This window comes from Phycodurus eques, chromosome 13 (assembly GCF_024500275.1).
Source record: "Phycodurus eques isolate BA_2022a chromosome 13, UOR_Pequ_1.1, whole genome shotgun sequence".
Lineage (NCBI taxonomy): Eukaryota > Metazoa > Chordata > Actinopteri > Syngnathiformes > Syngnathidae > Phycodurus > Phycodurus eques.
Window position 1 is genome coordinate 20742079 of NC_084537.1, and position 21178 is coordinate 20763256.

General features: G+C 42.3%; 2 protein-coding genes across 4 annotated transcripts; both read left to right on the forward strand.

The window, feature by feature from the left end:
• The first annotated feature begins 417 nt into the window (after positions 1 to 417).
• Positions 418 to 20769, forward strand: gpt (glutamic--pyruvic transaminase). 3 transcript variants are annotated; one of them, XM_061693792.1, is made up of 12 exons: positions 418 to 620; positions 5706 to 5892; positions 11307 to 11396; positions 11500 to 11608; positions 12571 to 12704; positions 14011 to 14254; positions 15272 to 15351; positions 15430 to 15566; positions 16263 to 16437; positions 16537 to 16692; positions 18036 to 18148; positions 20337 to 20769. In XM_061693792.1, the coding sequence occupies exons 1-12, from the start codon at positions 553 to 555 to the stop codon at positions 20425 to 20427; spliced, it is 1584 nt and encodes a 527-aa protein (XP_061549776.1). In that variant the 5' UTR covers positions 418 to 552; the 3' UTR covers positions 20428 to 20769. The 3 variants fall into 3 exon arrangements, with proteins under 3 accessions (XP_061549776.1, XP_061549777.1, XP_061549774.1); XM_061693793.1 differs by lacking the exon at positions 418 to 620 and adding an exon at positions 5161 to 5226; XM_061693790.1 differs by lacking the exon at positions 418 to 620 and having other exon boundaries at positions 5353 to 5892.
• fuz (fuzzy planar cell polarity protein) lies at positions 543 to 4442 on the forward strand. The gene has a single exon (XM_061693794.1). The coding sequence runs from the start codon at positions 1626 to 1628 to the stop codon at positions 2937 to 2939; it is 1314 nt and encodes a 437-aa protein (XP_061549778.1). The 5' UTR covers positions 543 to 1625; the 3' UTR covers positions 2940 to 4442.
• Positions 20770 to 21178: the final 409 nt, after the last annotated feature.

A 21178-nucleotide genomic window follows, 5' to 3' on the forward strand; every position in this document is an offset into this window, starting at 1 on the left:
TTAATACATAACTCAGTCAACATAAAACTGTAGGACCCCATAAATAATAGTATAGTACGTATAAGTATAGTAAATTAAAGATAGTGTCTTCGAGAATGCCTCTGACAGCAGTTACGTTAAGCACATCTCGCGAGAAGTAATTCTACTGACGTCACCGTTTTTGTTTTTTTTACAATAAACGTCCGATCCTACATCGATTTAAAAATAAACGTGTACCAAATGTTTGTGAAATGAAGACAAATTTAAAAAAGAAATCAATAATGTATTTTCTATTATGTTTACTGACTTCATGTCGGTAATGGGTAGGAAGTATATCAGGTCAATTCGAGATTCACACTCTCGCCAGACGATGGCGCAGACACACCAACCAAGCGAGAAGAAGACGTATTAGCAGTAGAAGAAGACCGACGTCACCGTATCAAAAAAAAATGTGAAAAGAGGAACACGATAAAACAAAAACACACACAGACTTCGAGAGACTGGAGCGTTTACGCGAGGGACCGTTGCGTGACAACGAGTGTACCGCTAAAGGCTGCTTTTGGACTGGCCAAAATGAAACGCTCCCTGCCGACACCGGTCGAAGAAATGAATCATGGGACCGCGTTGCTGTGGAAACGACGGTAACCCGTTTCCCTTCACCCAGCATGTTCATTCCCCTTGGCTGAAAACCTGCTAGTGGAGTAAAAAGGAAAAAAAAGTCCACCTTTGCTGCATGATAGTTGTAGTTTGATGTCTTAACTAGTTTAATGCTAACAGCAGCCGATGGTAACGGCTCATCCGCCAGTGATTAGCGAGCTAGCATGCTAGCGACATGACTGTTTTTATTTATCTCCATTATCACTTTCATAAGCATGATCTTGGGCTGGGCGATATGGCCTTTAAATATATTTTTTTCCCTTATAAAAATCAAATTTTTAATAGATTTTGATTTATTAATAGATGCATTTTATGTACACTGATTGCATTCCACTTGGCTCCTTTCTGAGTCCCTCGCAAAACAATAAAAACAAAAATTAAAAAATATTCCGTTCGTGTTAGCTGTTTTTTTTTTTTTTTTTTTAGTGACTATTAAAATATAGTATTATTGTCTTCCAGGGGTCGGAAAAGACTAAATATAGCGACTAAATCACAAAGCCGGCAACACTGACTGTTTTTGTAAACTGGCTCCTCTGTAAGCAGCCATGTTGTTAGGGGAAGCAGTGCATATCAAATAGGCAAAATGGAGAAGTATTTAAATTAATTACATTTATTTGGATTTCTTTGTAATAGATTATGAATATTTAGGTTGAAAGGTTAAAAACTGACGTTCGCATTTATGTTCTTGGTCCTTGGAAAAATTCCCCCCTGTAAGAAGTCCCTGGTCCCCAAAAATGTAAGAAATCCTAAACGTAGCTCCTCCCCGACATACAAAGCTTGTCTGTCATTTGGGATGTATCACTTCAACATAGTTCCTTCATACAGATGTACTACTTCCCTATTAGACAGAGGTTTGGCACCATCTTGGGGCATCTTATGACATTCCAGAAAGTTTTTCAGCAAGTGATTTAATTAGCGAAACGTGAACCACGTATGTGCAGGGAATTACTGTAATCGATCAAATCAAACAATCGGCCAGCCCTAGCATTATGTTCCAGGAGGGGTCCATACAGCTTGTGTGCCTCACAGCCAACAGCGGGGTTCCCCTATTTACAAGGGGTGCCTCCAGACAGCTCCCCTTCTCAATCATTGGCTCCCTGAATGGCGTTCACATGTTCGGAAGAGGACAAGGGGTGCTGTTGTCCAGTTGTGAGACGGAGGGCGGCGGGAGAGTGGTGTGGCGAGTCTTCCAGGACAGCTTGATGCTCATCGCCGTGAGCGCGGCTCACCAGGCGGGCCAGGCTGCGGACAGCAGTAAAGGGGAGCGCCTACATCTCCAGCGCCTCCTGGAGAACGTGTGGAGCTGCATGGTGATGGTCCTGGGCCAGGACGAGCTGGTCAACGCGAGGAACGTGGAGCGACTGAAGAGGGACCTGCGCTCATGCTTCGGCCTCATCGACGAGCTGCTGGCGGAGCGTCGCCCGGGGGTCCTGGGCCACCTGACGCACTGCGCCGACTGCTTTCTGCCCCCGCAGCCGACCCTCCTCCAGGAGGCCGTGCAGGGCTTCGCCAAAGCTGCTGAAAGCGAGTTCGGCTGCCTCCTGGTCCACGGGCGGGTCGTCGCTGCCACGGAGATGTGGTGGCGCCTGGCCCCGCGGGAAATAGTCCTGCTCTCGGCTTTAATGCGGGTCCTCTCAGACTCCGGTGCCGCCTCCTGTGACTACCCGGTGTTCCTCCCTCAGGGCAGCCCCACCGTGGCCCACCGCCTCCTCCGCTTCCAGCTGCTCCTGGGGGCCGACGTGTGTGTGCTGTGTGGCCCTTTGCCCTCCCTTCACGGCGCAGAGAGTGCCCTGGTGGGTCGCTTCTGGTCACCCCTGACGGACACCCTGAGAGACTGCCTCGCTTTAGGAGAAAGCTGTCTTCCCCCATCCGTGACCGTACGCCCCGACGTGCTGGCCTTCCTCCTCATCAACCGCGAGAGCCACCGCTCCGTCTCCTGCGTGCCCGCCCCCTCGTGCGCCCGGCCCCAAAGCGACCCGCCCTCGCCCTCTGCGGCTCGCTGCTGGGAGCTCCTCAAGCTCTTCTACGTTTTCTGCATGACGCGCTACTTCAAGCAGGAGGAGGCGGAGGCCGCCACGGCGGAGGAGGGCGCCGCCCACCAGTGGAACACAGAGGACTTTGTTGCTGGATTCTCCCACCAGCCACAGCAGTGCTATTTGGTCACAGACGAGTGTAAAAGTTTCGCACTTCAGACGCCACAGCATCAACTCTTCCTCCTGGCACTGCCGACGGCGCCGACATTTGCCCTGAACAACATCGCTGCACAGACTCTCTCAAGTATTACTGCTGCTACTGATTTCTAATGACCTTATTTCTAACTGCCACCAAGGCTTAAAAGTCCTATCTTGATTCAGGATCTTTATTAGCCAACTTATTCCCCCCCCCCCCCTGTATCACTGTTCTGAATAGACGACACAGACACATAATGGGGGCGGAAAGTCAGCTCCCAAATTTCCTGCTAGAGTCGTAACAAGCCTCTTTTACTCTGAGACATCTCTGCCCTGTGTTTGAAAGGCACCGTTGCAGCATGGAGTGTAAGTTAACCTGAGAATTTTAGTCATGACCAGATTGTAAAGTTTAACTTAGACTCTTTTTGTTGTGTTGAAAGCAGTCGTTGCTCTGATGTCGCCAAAATCAATGAGCAACGCGCAGCAGCTGTGCGAGCATGCACTTGAGTCACGGACGGCATTGTCCCGCTTCAGGGAGTTCCATTTGAAAGGCAACAGGCAAATAAATGCCGCCTCAGCTGTTAGGCCAATTTACAAGTGGAGATCAGATACTCTCTTCTCTCGCCCTGTTGTGCCGAAAGCAATCGTCCCACTGCTATTTTATACATCAAACTATCTAGCCATCCATTATCTGAGTCGCTTATCCTCACAAGGGTCGCGGGACCGTTGGGCAGGTGGCGGGCTACACCCTGAACTGGTTGCCAGGGCACATATAAACAAACAACCATTCGCACTCATATTCACACCTACGGGCAATTTAGAGTCTTCAATTAACCTACCATGCGTGTTTTTGGGATGTGGAAGGAAACCGGAGTGCCCGGCGAAAACCCACGCAGGCACGGGGAGAACATGCAAACTCCACACAGGCGGGGCCGGGATTGAACCAAGGTCCTCAGAACTGTGAGGCAGACGCTCTAACCAGTCATCTACCGTGCCGCCACATCAAGCTAGATTAATTCTTATCTGACAGATACATTCACAGACCACTGTTACAGCTCTGAAGCAACAATTTGTTGTGTTTAAAAGAGGCTAAAGATGTGTATTTTCTTAATGGGATTGTATTGTTTAATGACAAATCAATGGAAATGGACAACAAAATTACAGTGGGGAAAAAATACTACACATACACGTTTTATTTGAATTAGTCCCTAAATTTAAGGGTTATTGTTCTTTACTAAACAATTAACAACTAAACAAACTCCCCTTAACTGCTTTGTGTTTTCACCGCATAAACTGTTATTTCATTTCTTTAATCACCATCATCATCATACCCAATCATGTGTAGACCATACAAACCACTTCCTGTTTGAAGTCACTCATTCATTACTAGGAGTGTACAAGACAATCGCAAAGATAAAAAGAAAAATAGTACAACTAATAATCATACGTGTTATTCAAAAAGGGCGACCACGTACAACTCCGAACAGATCCAATCCACAGATGATAATAATCAGCATCGGTTTTGAGTGACACCGTCAAAGAGGTATTCATTTAACAATATGTTTAGTGTGGTGGAGAGATCTATATGAACTGTAAATGCTGTCTATGTGAAATGTATTATGATAAAAATGCAACTATATGACGATAATGTCCTTTGATTCTTTTTTCCCATTTTGCGATTTGCTGCATTTTGACTATACCACCAATGAAATCTAATAATGTCCTTGTTGCACCAACACAAAACCAATCAGAGCCCAGACCTAAACCCGACTGAAAATCAGCCTGCGGGTGACCTGAAGATGGCTGCGCACAAGCGATGCCCTCGTAAAGACTATGTTGTTTATAGTTGTTATTATTAAAGCAGTGCAGTATTAGTTTTAAGATCTGCACAAGCAGCTTATTGCAATTGTTTTTAAATGTATGCCCAATAACAAATTGATTATCATATTTATTTAATTTTAATATGTATGATTTTTTTTATGATATACTGTATAGCATAATTCATCTAAAACGTTTTTATTCTTAAGAATAGTTGGTTCACTTGAAAGGTGCTTTATAAATGTGTTTAGGTTAAACTGTATGTGTTATGGTCTAATTTTTAAAATGTTTAAACAGGAGTGCGTTCACTGTCTTTAAATTCCAAACAAATTTGTCTTTTGGTAACCCAAATTTATCAAAATCCATAATTTATCGCCATAAGAACATAAAAGATGTGATTTTACTGTAACACATTTTGGGGCCCCGAGCAGATCTATGAATAAAAGGGGATAGAGTCCAAAATAGGAGGAGCATTCCTCCCTGCTTATTTTGCAGTCGAGAAAAAAAACAAAACCCTCCTTTACTATCAATCTGCCGGTCTCTGTGGGTTGCATCCAGCCTCGCCGTCACGTCAGGATCCAAACCTTGTGCAGAACCGAGCCTGGTGCGTTGGAAGGGGAGGGATGATATCGTCAAAAGAAAGTGGGAGGGATACCCTTGCTTGAAAGCGTTGCCATGTGTGCACAGCCCGTTCCAAATCCCCCCTCTTTTTTTCCCCCAAAAGAAAAAAATAAATAATCCACGTAAAGAGGATGTTTGGGAATATCTCCTGTATTTTATTCCGCCCCCCCGCGTTTATCACTTTTTTAATTTTTGGACTTTTACCCTGATTAAAGTCCAAGAGGGATTCACGGTCACGGTGGCGGCTTGCACTTGCTCAGTTTATCGCTGAACTTCTCTCGAGTTAACTCAACGAAAACCGAATCAGGAGAACATGGCAGCGGCCAGGATAGGGAGGCTGTCACACGGCAAAGTTGCCCGCCTCGGTTTGACTCGAAGCCGGGGTGAAGCGTTAGCCGCTGCCGGCGGCTGCGGTGGTGTACCCGCGGTGCGTTCACTGACCTCTCCCTTTCTGCCCGCCAGAGCCATGGCCGGCCTCACCGCCACTCGCTGCGGGCTGCCCAAGGAGAGCGTGGCCGAGAACGGAGCCTCGCCGCGGGGCAAAGTGCTGACCATCGACACCATGAACCCCACGGTGAAGATGGTGGAGTACGCCGTGCGGGGGCCCATCGTGCAACGCGCGGTGGAGCTGGAGAAAGAGCTCTTCGAGGTGGGTCACTTTTTTTAATCCTTCAATTTGACTTTTACCGTGTTTTGGTGTGTGTCCCCCCCCCCCCCAAAAAAAAACTTTTGAAGGGCGATTCATTGCGAATATACACTCAGTGTTCCCATTATTAGGCACACCTGCTCAACGGTTAAAACGTGATCAAGCTCACTTTTGTTTGACACCGACAGAGAAGTATTCGTAAAAATGGATCAATTATTGTAGTTCGTGTCGTGACCTTTAGGGTCCCAAGGCAAACCCACACATACGAATATGTTAATATCATCAACTACAGTGTGACTTTGAGAAAATTCTCCGATTTCCTAAAGTCCTTAAAATTCTCCTTGATTTTTACCTGATAAGTGAATCATCTCAACCTTTTTTTTTTTTTTACTGTAATTGATGAGAATATTAACATTTCCATAGTTTTCAATTTCAAATAGTTTAATATTGATATCTTTGTGATGAAAAGCATCACGCGGGTCACTCTCCACTTCATCTCTACTGCATCTCCCTCAGATGACAATGACAGCAGTGCTACTACTACTGGCAAGAGCATCGGACTCGTGCTGTTGGCCTGTGCTCCAGACAGTTTAGGTTGTTCTGACATGTTCACAAAGTTCTCTGGGGTCACATCAATAAATTCGTCCCACCACCCGAGCAGGTACCAATCAGCTTTTGTAGTAATATTAATTGGGCATTGCTCGTAAAAACTGTGCCGCACAAATCATGCGAGCGACTCACTGTGGCGACCATTGCCGAAAGTCACTTTCTTCTTGATATTTGAATATATGTTAGCGTTAGCGAAATTGGAATTCTACTCCTTGGTGTGATACAATAAGAGAGAAGGAAAATACAAACACGAATAATGCGCCAATAAAAATAATATTGTGCAAAATGCAGTAGAAGCAATTAGAAAAGTAAAGCTATAATAAATACATCTAATCAAGTGAGATGCAACAGTTTACGCTAGAGCAATCAGTCGTGCGCTTGTAAACAATTCTGATAATCTCCTGAGCCCTACTGAAATATTTTGCATGCGTTTTTTGGGCACATTCAGCCCCGACAAGAGACAATTAATTGGTCAGAAATAAAATATCTCCAGTATTTCTTATGCATTATTTTGCATTGGCTCTCATTAAAAAAAAAAAAAATCTGGTGTGCCTAATGAAGTGTCCTCAGAGCATAAAGATGCTTACATAACGTCTACAATAACGTGACGTCGTCGTGAAGAATGACACCCATTTGTTCATGCGCCACCTGAACGGTCATCCAAGCGACAGCCTTGCGTTATCACTGGGGTGGAAATGGACGAGGTATATTTACTTTCTCCTGCTAAAAGCTTCTCGCGTATGTCATTGCCACTTCAAAAATACCTCTGATGACAACTCAGCGGGTTATCACTTAGACGCTTGTGCCCATATCCTCTTGGCAAAAGTCCATCTGTCGGTTAATCATTGAGGTTTTAACCCAACAAGGGTTCTCCAGTGACATTTCTTTATCTGCTCAACTACTGATTTGGACATTATCTAGCAGTTTTCCTCCTGTGGAGTAAAAGCCTTGACTAGCGACGCACCTGTTGCCTCTCTTTATCTCACAAGTTCTTTGTTAAGTGGAAAAACTGTCAACGTCTTTGGTGAAAGAGCCCTGGTGCACTAGTGACTGGCGGCCAGTTCAGGGTGTACCCCGACTCTCGCCAAAAGTCAGCCGCGATAGGCTCCAGCTCACCCACGACGAGGACAAGCGCTATAAAAAACGGCTGGACGGATGGATGTAGTGTGACCACTTTATTGCCGTTAGCTGTGAGCTGGGCCTCAGGCTGCCCTCTTGGTCTGGATGTGGCAACGCTCTAATGGTACGGAGTGCAGCTTGCCGTGGAAATATACATGTGCGCCTCCCAGTTGGGTAGCCAACCATTGTGCATGGACAGCTGTGACCTTCAACCAGCAGGAATCCTCCCCTGGTGTACTAAGAGGTATTTATTTGGATGTTTAGTCTTTAAAGGAACAGGATCGAAGAGGGAATCAAGTTGTGCAACATCAATAGTTTTTCTTCTTTTTAGGAAAGTGCAACAATAACAGTTTGATCTATCTGAATTCTGATCATATTTTATGAATTCCGATCATATTTTATGCTATAAAAAACACTAATGACATTTTTTTGGGTTACATTGGCCTCCAGAGGCTTCTTAAATGCAGCTGGAAATTTCATTTGCACCTCACTTGTTTATTTTTAGTGCTGTACTGATATTCACGTTGGCCTGAGGCCGTTTCAAATGAGTTGGCAAACTGCCGAATGTGTATCGCTAACCATGACTGTTAGCCAATGGCGAAGGCGCGCTGTATTTGTTTACAGAGTAGACGTGAAAAATGGATTGAGGCACTTGGCTTCGACCAAGTCTATCAAGCTATCATTTGGGGCTGCAAAAAATAATTATTTTAATCATTGATTAATCTGTCAAATTTTTGTTTTCCATCAATCGATGAATCGGCTAAAAAAAACCTTTTCATTTTCATCCCTTTATTCAAAAACAAGACATTACTTCAATTTGACAGTGCAGAAAATGCACAAAAATAAACTGTTTAAGATTCAGTTTGTGATTTGGTCGGTTACATGTCGGACAATAGTCAGAAATATTGAGTACTCTTTTCCAAAGTAAAAGCAGATGTTTGCAAATATTGAGAGGCTGACATTCCGAGGATTCAGACAATTTTCAAATCTCTAACTGATCATCGAAATACAGTGGCTGGTGATTAATTTGCTCATCGATTAGTTGTCGATTAATTGTTTACTCCGTTAAAATGACTACAGCGAAAAAGCTCATCCAAAAACATTTGTGCACATGACATACTTTGTATCTTCGCAAGTCCTTTTTTTTTTTTTCTAACTCGCAAAAAACGTTTGCAGCCACCAGTTAAAAAGTGTCCTACTGAAAGCTCCGCGCAGATGCACTTTGTACATTGCTGCCTTTGTTATGTTGTCCTCATGGGTATGCAGGCTGATAATCAACCGGCACACACACACACACACACACACACACACACACACACAAGGCTTTTGTTGTCGGTCTTCCCACGCGCTGACACAACCAAGGCATGCAGACCGTAAAAAAAAAGAGCCTTTTTTCTGCATCTTCAGTATAGTTTCCGCCGAGCTAGATTGCTGCCTAAATGGGTTGCCTCACTAAAGTCGCCCAAATAAGCACGTCAGCACCTCTACAGCTTTTGTAATTTGTGTTTTTAGGCTAGTCCTCTTGTCTCTATGCTGATTTGTGTTGAGTGGCAGCAAACAGCCAAGGGCGCACATAATGTCAGCCTGACTAGTTTGCTGGCTAAACGGGTTGCCTTTCAAACAGAATTTATATTTAGACCACTACATCTGCAGTAATTGGTAGTTTTTAGTCTGTTATGCTATTTTGTTCAGTGGCGGCAACCATTCAAGGGCATACACAGTGTCAACCCCGACACTTTGCTGCCTAAACGGGGACCCTGACAAACAGAAAGTAAATGAAATTTAATGTCTTAATACCACTGCAACTTTTGTAATATGTAGTTTTAGGCGCATTTTATTATCTATTTGATGCTTTATTGACTTGTTCATATTTACCAACAGCAAACAGGAGCTTTGTCACAGTTTGATTGTACATTTAAATTGCAAAGCCGTTTAGATCATAGCCTCAGGAGCCGATAGATTGCAAATGATGCAGTTTGATTGTTAAAGGCAAATTTGTTATATCATTTAGTTAAAAAAAATAATAATGAAATTCCGAGGACCCGGCTGGATTTTAGCGGCTGCAGTCTTCATTTGCTCACTTGACGTCGATGACGGCACAAGGTACACTGCTGTCACTCAACGACAATCATTCTCTCTGCTACGCACATTTTAAAACATTTCATTCCTCGTTCAATGTCCTTCAGATTGATAAAGGAAATCAACTATCAATATGGTGAACCAGTTTTCCACTGTCTAGTAAATACTGTAGTTCTTACAACTGACTTATCAGTGATAAAAGATCCACCGTGGGGTGACTTTGGGGTGTGACGCACTCCGGCTAACTTGATTGGCCCAGACCTTTTTTTTTTTTTCTCGCTCTCTCTGACCAATGAGGCGACAAGAGACTCCCATTACCTCCGTTTAATGGGACAAACGGGCTGTTTTGATTTCAGCGGAATGTTGAATGTGAAAGCTGCCCTCCTCTGCGAGTGTGCACAGAGTGCGCGCAGCCACGTTTGTTTGTACACGTGTCAGTTAATGTTGCGTTCAACTCGCTCCTGGCTCGCAGCTGCGCCAGCCTAAACAAACTTTACATTACGGCCTCGGAAAGCAGACCTCTTTATGTTTATGGATGCCATAGACGCTGCCTCCCAAGCCATCACGTAGGAGGTTTAAAGGCAACTGTGTAATGTGTCACTGTGCTAAGACGCTGACATTAGCATTATGCTCCCATGTTTTGTGTTTTTGTTTTTAAATCAACTTTGCAGTCATCTGGTGCTGTGCTACAGTGTAAGCACCCTAATAGACCGCATAAAATAAAAGAGACTGCATTTTCTCATCGTTTATTTACTCAACTCCAGGTTGCAATCCAATATAAATACTCCACCCCAAAGGTTCCTGGACTCCTAAAAGGTACTACCTTTCCTAGGAAGGTCCTCTTCCTGACTACCAACTATCTCCCACTTTTTTTTCGTGGAGGTTCCCAAATCTTCAGCTTCTTAGTTGCACAATCGCTTACTCTTTGCACTTTCTCGGGAGTCATACTGAGGGCTAATTTACAGCAAAAAACAAACAAACAAACAAAAAACCTCCAATTTACTTGAAATATGTGACACGCGGAGCAAAATATGTTTACACTGTGTGAGAGAAAGCACAAGTGCGCGTTCCGTGTTGATGTCATGAAGCAGTTGTGAACGCAAGCTGTATTTGTCAGAAAAATTTGTATGTCAACCAATTTTGTTAGGACTACAGTGGATCCCCCGTGGTAGATATTCAATACGTACTGTATCAGATTTTCCATACTTGGAAAAGGCCCGATTCCGATCTGAAGGTATCCGATTCTTGCTTGCTCTCGGTTGTTTAAATGTTTCATTCTTTTTTATATAACCTGCGGTTTGAAGTCCGCCGTATTTGAGGACATACGGTAGGTTGGACAGCATTTAAGTGGTTAATATGTGAGCCAAAGCGGCAAACTAACAACCAGCCACTAATGAATCACAGCGTGTTTTTCAGTTGTAGGCCCTCAGCTGCATTGCTCTCAGCCTTCATCATTTTATCGGGCACAATCTGCTAGCATTTAAGTTTGAGTTCTGTCCAAGCGCTGCAATTTAACAACAAATTGTGAGCCAAACCCCAAAAATGTCAGACACAAAAAAAGCTTGCGTTGCACAGCTTGAAAGGCGTTTGTTCGTGTTTGTGTCATGCAGGGGAGGAAGAAGCCCTTCCAGGAGGTCATCAAAGCCAACATTGGGGATGCGCACGCCATGGGCCAGCAGCCAATCACCTTCTTTCGACAGGTAAGCTTCTCCCTTCTCAACCGTAACAACTTAATAAGATGAAGTGGTAGACATTGGCACGTCCTTTGACTTTTACGCCTCCTCCCCGTGTGCCGTTTTCAAGGTGTTGGCGCTTTGCTCCTACCCCGAGCTGCTCAACGACAGCACGTTTCCAGAGGACACCAAAAGTAGAGCACGCCGCATCCTACAGTCCTGCGGCGGCAACAGCATGGGTGTGTTGCACTATTTCATCCCCGGCCAAACAAAAAGCTTTTATACGCATGACGGACGTTAACGCCCCTTCTTCTCCTCCTTCTCGGGGTAGGGGGTCGCTTTGTGGCTCTATGTTGTCATGGCGACTTGTAGTGGTACTTCTGGAATGGGCAACCTACAGCGCGAGGGTTTATATTTATGGCCCGGAAGAGCCCAGCCCACTATGCAACTCTTAAATTAAATAAAAACTCTGAGAAATGTTAACCGCATTTAACCCACAAATTCTCCTAATGTATGATAATAAACATATTTATTTGCAAGTTAATATGGAGGACTGGAATGATATAATCAGGCTTCCATATGCACCATGTGGACAAAATTGGGACCAATCAATAAGGAATTTGTCAAACTGTAATTCATTTGCATTTTAATTAATTTATTTTGTAATTTGATGTATTTTTTCATTTCTTGTAATATAAATAGTCTATATGTTATATATCACGTTTCTATAAAATCTGAATGTTTATTTAATAAAAATTAGTTTAAAAAAACAAAACAGAAATGGAATGCATCCTGATCAGAAAAAGTTTCCCCACCCCTTATAATATGGTCAATTATATAATTACTAAATAACTAAATCGAAAGTAAAATAAATCTAAAATAACTTCGTCATAGATCATGGAATTCTGCATATGCATTGAGCAACAAAGGATAAAAAAATAAAAAAATGCAAAAAAAAAAAAAAATAATAATAATAAATTAAAAAAAAAAAAAATGCAGAATAATCTGACTATGTCAACAAATATGAGGGGGAAATTCCAATCGGCCCTTCAAAATTCAGTAAGAAACGGCATCATACTTAAAGGCTTTTACTGTCTGATGTTTTGCTCACCTTTGGGGGCTAATTATGGAAATTATTACAACCTTGCACTGCGCTCACGTCACTATAACCGCTTTTGCTGATTATTTTTCTATTCTTCAGGTTCGTACAGTGCCAGTCAAGGCATCGACTCTGTGCGGCAGGACGTGGCCCGCTACGTCCAACAAAGGGACGGCGGCGTCTACTGCGACCCGGACAACATTTACCTCACCACGGGGGCCAGCGATGGCATTGTGGTAAAGAATTATGATGATTATTTTTATCACATGTAGAAAGACACTTAAAGGTGGAGTTTGCTGACTAAAAACGGCAAAAACCTAAACTAACTGAAACTACAAACTTAAAGCTACACCACCACTTCATTGTATACACAAGCACTCACTTGAAGTGGACGCTGAGTTGTAGTAGCACGCAATGACCACCAGAGGTCACCAATGAATCACGCTTGTGAGTTTGGTCTCTTAAATTCAAACTATACTGTAGTTCATAAATTATAGGACTCCTGAAAGTGCCTGTTTGGAATTGTCATTACTATTTGGGCTGAATTTTATTGATTTGAAACAAACTAGCCGATAATTTTGGGCTCAAGCTGATCGCACATCATACTGTACACCCAGTCACTAATGAGAAATAAAGTAAGTTGTTGATTTTATTTTTTTTTTTTTTTTTTTTTTTTACAATTAATTTTTAGATATTTCTTCAGGTTTTATTTTTTGTTTTTACTAAAATTCACCACAAATAAAATTGGCTACTTAATTAAAATAATGTTTTTAATACATTTACGTAAAAATACACATTTGATATTGTATTACTTAATATGTTGTACAAGTACTAGGGCTGGAACTAACAATTATTTTAATAATCGATTAATCTCTCGATTATTTTTTCGATAAATCAGATAAAAAACATTTTAATTTACAATCCTTTATTAAAAAACAACATTTTAAATTGACAGTGCAGAAAATACACAAAGATAAATTGATCATGATTCAGTTACTGGTTTGGCCCATAACGTCAGAAAATAGTGACAAATTTTGATGATTGATTTTCAAACTAAAAGCAGATGTTTGCAAATGTCTTATTTTTGATTAAACACAAAATAATCAGTCTGCTTTTATGGAGGACAACAGAAATTTGAGAATATTTACTACTAAAATCCTAAAATTGTGAGAATTTGGACAATTTTAAATCAAACAATGTCTAAACGATTAATGGATTATCAAAATAATTGTTAATCAATTTGACAGTTGATTAGTTGTTGATTAATCGGTTCATTGTTACACCTCTAATTAGTATATTGTGATAATTCACCAGCTTCATGAAATGAATTGTATGTGTACAAATCAAGATTTAGAACACCACAAATGAGTTAATTTTGCTAATGACGCCCACCTAGTGGCACCACCTATTTATTTGAGTTTAATTTATTGAGGCACAGCGTCAGGCAATAGATTGTGTTTCTTAGCGTATAGGCCACTAAGTGAGGAAAATGCTTATAAGCCTTGATTTTGTTCTTATTATTTTTTTCCCCGTCCCGTTTAGACCATGCTCAAGCTGCTGGTGTGCGGCGAGGGCGCGGCCCGCACCGGCGTCATGATCTCCATCCCGCAGTACCCTCTGTACTCGGCGGCGCTGGCCGAGCTGGGCGCCGTGCAGATCAACTACTACCTCAACGAGGAGGCCTGCTGGAGCATGGACATCAGCGAGCTGCAGCGGGCTCTGAACGAGGCCCGGGGCCACTGCAACCCTCGAGCCCTGTGCGTCATCAATCCGGGGAACCCCACGGGTAAAGGGCCCTTTCGTGTGTAATTTTGCTTTAAAACGTTATTTCTATGTGGGGGGGGGGGGGGGATAAAAACATTTGGGTGAATCTTATTGGATTATTCACACCGAGAGCTCGCCAGCCAACTGTAAGCAGTCAGCTGACGTGTATCCGTGGCAACTGAGTGAACTCACTCAAGAGAAAGGCTGTCTTTGTTAGTTTGTCAGATCCGCACATTCTCTGGTTGCTGCGTCAAATGAAGTGCACCAGAGAGGCTCTAAATACACTACATGGACCAAAATACCCGGTGGTACTTGGCTTTATTTCTATTGTGCAAGGGGGTTATATGAATAACTGACGAGAGCAGCCATAGCATGAATCAACATGTGACTAAGACACTCTTGGAAAAGAGATTTCTCCTGGTTAAATAAAGGTTGAATGAAAAAAATAATAATGAGATGCGCATTTGTCCGTGCAGGATCGAGGATACTGTGGACTTTTTTGTCTTGTTGGATTCATATTTTTTTATTTCCGGTAGTTCTGTTTATTTCAGTTGTGCAAGGTGGAGGTTATCATAAATAACTGGTGAGAGGAGCGATTGCATGAATCATAACACGTACATTGCCTATATTGAACACAAGCATGTGCCGATGCGTGACCAAGTCCGCCGTAGCCTTTTTTCGACTGGATTATTGAGAGTCATTCTCTTGATTGCTATTGTGCAAATGGCGGTTATGGTGAATAGCTACAGCATATGATACATACATGTGCCTTTGACTGACCAAGTGTCCTGTGGACTTCTTTTTTTTTTTTTTTGTTTTTTTTGAAGACATTAGCTGTCAAGTGGGCCCAAGCACAGTTTAAATGGCGTAGTGGTACTAGTAAGCCATAAGACTCAAATAGACTCCTACTTATATCCATATTGTGTTTTTGAAAACTACTTTGAGTAACCCTTGTATTATTTAATTCTGCCTTTGAGTAGAGCCACGAGATGGCTGCAAAGCAACACACGGCGGCTCATCAACTCCCTCTGCCCCGCAGGCCAGGTCCAGAACAGGAAGTGCATCGAAGACGTCATCCGATTCGCCGCCAAGGAGCGTCTGTTCCTCATGGCCGACGAGGTAACCTCTCGGGAACCCGACTCGTTCGCAAACAAACGCGGCCAAACGTTCCTTGTCATTACGCGCTCTTCTCGCCAGGTGTACCAGGATAACGTGTACGCCGACGGGTGCCAATTTCACTCTTTCAAGAAAGTGCTGTTTGAAATGGGGCCCGAGTACTCCAACACGGTGGAACTGGCCTCCTTCCACTCCACCTCCAAGTGTTACATGGGAGAGTAAGTGAGGACTCTTCCACCAAGCACTTCTCTTTGGTTCACTTTTGCATGTTTTTTTTTTTTTTTTTTTCTACCCCCCGCTCATTTACAATGGAAAGGATCCCAAAACATTCGACCACTGCTGTCGCAGTGGTCGAAAGTAATACAGTCCAGTTTGCTTATGCAGGGCGGAGCTCAACACGTCGCGCTGTTGAGTCATCGGCAGAGACGCGTCAGTATGTCAAACAAGATTTGTTGAAAATTAAAATAAATATTGTGTTGTAATATTGAGACCATGTTACCCACTCCTAATTAACGAATTTAACGAATGAGAGTTTGTCAATTTGATGGAAGTGGCCTTCAGTTTCTATTTAACCTTTATTTATCCAGGTAGGGCAATTAAGAACAGATCCCTAGCGGCAGACAGACCCACGCTTCCTTTCCATTCAGAGACCAGAATTATTTTATTGAATTACTATTATTTATTAGATCATTTATTAAATATGATTATTTAAGAATGTATTTTTAAAGTCTTAGATTTGGAGGTATCATGTTTTCCCACCCCCACAGTTCGAAACTATTTCCTGGTGTCTTAACGTCCTCTTTAATGTCAAATTAAAAACATTGACAAATGTCAATATTCTAGTCTTGATTGTGATTAGGTCAAGTCTCAACGCGTCTCACTTTGCATTTCGTGTATTTTTGTTCTCCTCCCAGGTGTGGCTTCCGCGGCGGCTACATGGAGATCATCAACATGGACGACGAGGTGAAAGCGCAGCTGACCAAGCTGGTGTCGGTGCGCCTGTGCCCGCCCGTTCCCGGACAGGCGCTGATGGACCTCGTGGTCAACCCGCCGCGGCCCGGAGAGCCGTCCTACGACAAATTTATGAAGGTAAAAAAAAGAAACGTCATGAAAGAGACGAACGAAATTAGTTTTTCCAGACATTTCTTTGACACTTTTTGTTGTTTTGTTTTTGTTGTTTCCATTCAGGAGCGTACAGCCACCCTAAGTGCCTTAGCAGACAAGGCCAAACTGACGGAGGAGGTGCTAAACACTGTGCCTGGCATCAGCTGCAATCCTGTGCAGGGCGCCATGTACTCCTTCCCTCGTATTAGCATTCCAGAGAAGGCTGTCAATGAAGCTGCGGTACGTGTTTTACCGTAAAAACAAGTTTTTGGACTTGCAATGTTTTTTTTTTCGCCATAGGAAAAATGGAAACAATCCTCCGTTTATTTGTTGTTGTTTATGACCCCGATTCACCGCTTATTTGGGTTATTTATTTCTTTTTTCCCCCCGAGGAAGCACATGGACACATCACCAAATGCGAATCAGCCCCACCACCGCACCGTTATTCTATAAATTATCACCACTCGAGATGCAACAACTTGTATACAAACAATTAAAAAGTAAACTTTCCATAACATGCCCCTTTTAATGTGCTGTCCTTCGAGAGAATGTTCACCTTGCCTTCAGTGAATACATTTCGACTGTTTCACAACACAAAGCTGTGCCTCTTTACGGTGACACGGTTGTCCGCCAAGAGCGGGAATCTGATCAGCTTCACACATGAAAAGGTCAGGCGACCTGCCGATTGATCCTTGTTAACTTCCCTCGGCGTCATCAGGGAGCGGCGCAATCGCTTGGCGTCGGCGCTGCGAACCAGCGACGGCTTGTTTAGCGGCGACGCCGTGGGACGTAGTTAAAGCGAGCGGGCCGCGTAATCCGTTAGCCGTCTCCGTGCATTGCCCGTCGCTTCACAGCAAAATCTATTGGTTCCGTGGAAATCGAGCGCGTGATGTCGCCGTCTGAAGCCTCTGAAGGCCGCTGCAGCGTTCGAGTGACCCCGGACGAGGAAAGTGCGCTGCGGCCCAATGTGGAGGCTGAACGACAACCGTGAATGAGGCTCAAGAGCTTCACAATACATAGCTGCTTCAAAAAACAAGTCCGTTTGCTTTCATTTGGGCCCACTTCACTCCAGAATGTTAAATCCAAACCCTTGTAATTTTTGGGTTGAAAATAACGGTGCATTCAGTACTTTCGGTGTGTCGCTGAGTTCTCACAGCCACGATCACAACTACAATGGCACCCAGTTGAGCCCCAATGCTAATTGGTAAAAAAAGAACAGAATTTTGTTCGGCTTTATGCAGCAGCACGGTGTTTGGGTTAGCACGTGTGCCTCACCGTTGAAACGTTCTGGGTTGAAATCTCGGCCTTCCTGTTTGGACTTTGCATGTACTTGTTTGTGTGTTCTCCAGTTACTCCAGCGCTCTTCCACATTCCAAATACGCGCATGTTACATTCATCTTAATGCCAAGGAACCATGTTGAAGTGAGTTGAGGAGCTTCATGCGGTGCTTTCTCTGACTTTTAATTGTTGTTAAAATATTATTTTAACTGAAAATGTTTCCCTTTAAATGTTGAATAAGGGGCCCTCAATGGAGTGTTGTTGTGATAGCTGTGCTGCGTTGTTTTAATTAAACACATTTTTAGGGAAAAGGCCAACAACCTGACATGTTCTACTGCATGAGGCTGCTGGAGGAGACGGGGATCTGCCTCGTTCCTGGAAGCGGCTTCGGGCAGAAGGACGGAACCTACCACTTCAGGTACACAAACGCCAGTGTCCTAAAGCCAGGTACACGCGTAATACCAATAATCGAGCCAAATTTGAACATTTTCCCTCCCTTCCCATCAAAGTCAGCAAAGTCCCGATTTTTTTAAATATCTCTGAAAGATTTACCCGAGCAATTATCCTGTGGTGTGGGGTGTGTGGAGAGTAATTTTTTACCTCCCTGATCTGCTCTGGAAACAGTCAGGGTGAGCAATCGTAAATGGTAAACCAGTTCAATATTTCACCAAGTAGGGCCGGGACTCATTGATTGTGACGTGAAACTGAACCTCGTCTTACATATTTAAAAAAACGGTTAAGTTCTTCGCTATGTTGTCCTCATAAAGGACAAGAGGCATCTTAATTAATTCCTCTATGTATGTATTTGAGGCCAGAGTTGCTTATTGACTCTGCGGCAGATGGATCGATTGTTTTTGTATCCGCTCCTACAAAATTAGGAGGAGAAGCTTTCTGCTTTATCGGCGCTATTGAACCATTTCTCTTACCGGTGATCCTTCAAAGTAGGCGGAAATCTTTAAACGCTCCGCCGCTGAAGACGCATGGCTCGGTTTAACAACTCGGTCCTCTTGCTCTCTGACAGCTTTCCTACGGATGTTAAAAAAAGACTCTTAATGTTGCGTTACAGAGATTTATTTTTAAAGGACTTCAATTCTGAGTGGCGTACTTTTCAAGGGCTTGAGATTCTAATTATATTAATCGGCTCATGGAGAAATGAAAAGAAACTTGTGTGATCGTGTTTTTGTAGCATAACGTGCTTGAGTTGGTTCTTTATGCGGCGTAAAGCATGACGTCTATATATAAAAAAAGTTGGTACAGTAAAGTAAAAACAAATATTAAAATGAATTAAATGCTTTATGTTTATTAACTAGTCAGTGTAAATATATACAAAATACACTCACCAAAAATGAGGGATACTGGGCTTTCGGTTCAAATTTATATATGGACCTAAACTAAAGGTTAACCTAAGTTGTGGGGCCAGTTAACCTAAGTTGACCTCTAAACTTTTGAATGTACTCGTCCAACAGTTCAATGTTTCAGTACTTTTTGCACAACTTGGTATTCTCTAAAAAGGAGATGAACAGCAAAATTCACGTGTCGAAGACATTGCCACCTAGCTGTAGTTTGATAGTTGGATGGTGGAATTATAAAAAAAAAAAAAAAAAAAAAGCCCAAAAAACAAAGCAAAACACACTTTCTGGAGTTAAATTCATAGATCAGTGGTTCTCAAACTTTTTACACCAATAACCACCTCAAAAAAATACTTCCATAATGACCAACGTTATAATACGGTAGCTTAGTCGGCCTTTTTGTTCACCGAAAACAAGTTTTGACTCGTAAAAGGTAATTCATTATTGTAAGCCACTAACATTAAGCACAGTTTAAACATAAATAGATCAATATAGTAAAATAAAATGATTCAGTTGTAAATGTGTTGCACATCAAAGTTTAAAAAAAAAAAAAAAAAAAAAAAGTTGTACTTCAATAGAATTTTAAAAACAGATAAAGATTAAATGCAATTTATTGCACTGTACTTTAGGGTTAAATACAACATACTCAAAAAGTACTGTACGTTAAAATAAAAAATATACTTTACAGTTTAAAAAAAAAACACATTTCATTCTAATATCTTTGATTAGATTTCATGTTTTAATTGTACATTTTATTTCAAGAGAAACTTTTTGAACATCCTTTTCAACCGATATTCAAGTGAATACACTACAAACACAAATTATTTAATGTTCAGACTGATTACCATTATTATTATTTTTCAAATATTCTCATTTTGAATTGAACACATTCCAAAAAGCTGGGACAGGGCCAACAAAATACTGGAAAAGTTGAGTTATGCTTAAAAAAAAAACAAAAAAAAAAAAAAACACTGTTTGGACCATTCCACAGGTGAACAGGTTATAATTTGGAACAGGCGAGCGTCGTGATTGGGTATAAAAGGAGCCTCCCCGAAAGGCTCAGTTGTTCACAAGTAATACAATCAGCCAAAACGTGCTTGCTTTTTAGATGTCGTCTGTATTACTGTCGTGTTGTGGGGGGTTAAATTGCTGCTATCCTTCTGGAATGGAGTCACCCAGAGAAATATGAAAAGTATCAAAATTGTTCTATGTACATGCTGTTTCTGTTTTTAACCTGTTGTTGTTGTTCTTTTATAGGATGACCATTCTGCCTCCCACCGACAAGCTGAAGATCCTCCTGAGCAAAGTGAAGGAGTTCCACCAGAGGTTCACCAAGCAGTACTCCTAAGTCCCCTCCATTTCTCAAACACACGCATTCACTCAAGAACTTTTAGCAAAATCCCAATCCTCCTTTTTATTTTAAGTGCCTTCACGTCGACTCTTCGTTCTATCGCACGTCCTTCCTCCACTTGGACGTTATCAGATGTCCAAACAAGGGTGCTCAAAATTATGTTTGCCTCAAAATTGTTGCTCAGCATGGATGGTGAGTATGGAAGAATACGTGCCAAGGTTTTTTTTTTTTTTAATTAAAAAAAACAAAAATAACACAATTAATGCTGCTTAATGAAACAAACCATGAAGTATTCATTGCCGCGCATCACTGGGAGAATAGGCAAGAAGACTTATTTGCATGACCAAAATAAATGTCATTCTCCAGCCTATGCTTGCTTTCTTTTGTTTCAACATACTTAAGGAGAAATTGTAATATGACAAAGGGGCGATTTTCTTCTAGCTGTGAACAATAAAGGAAACGCACTGAGCGCTGACAAAATGGAATAAGCTGTTCAAACATTAATCAACCCTATATTATATGCAAAACTGGGCCAAAAGTGAATATGGTTAGTATTCTTTTTCCATAATAAGTACTATACTGGCGGGGGGAAATAACAGCACTGTACGTAATTAGTTTCACTGTTACTTTAATAATGCTATACTAATATGCCCACAAGTGCAAATGAAGGGGAGACTCTCTAAGAATCAGCATTAGAGAAAATTTTATAAGGTCAAAATGTTTTTTAAGAAATCTGCCCGTGGTATGA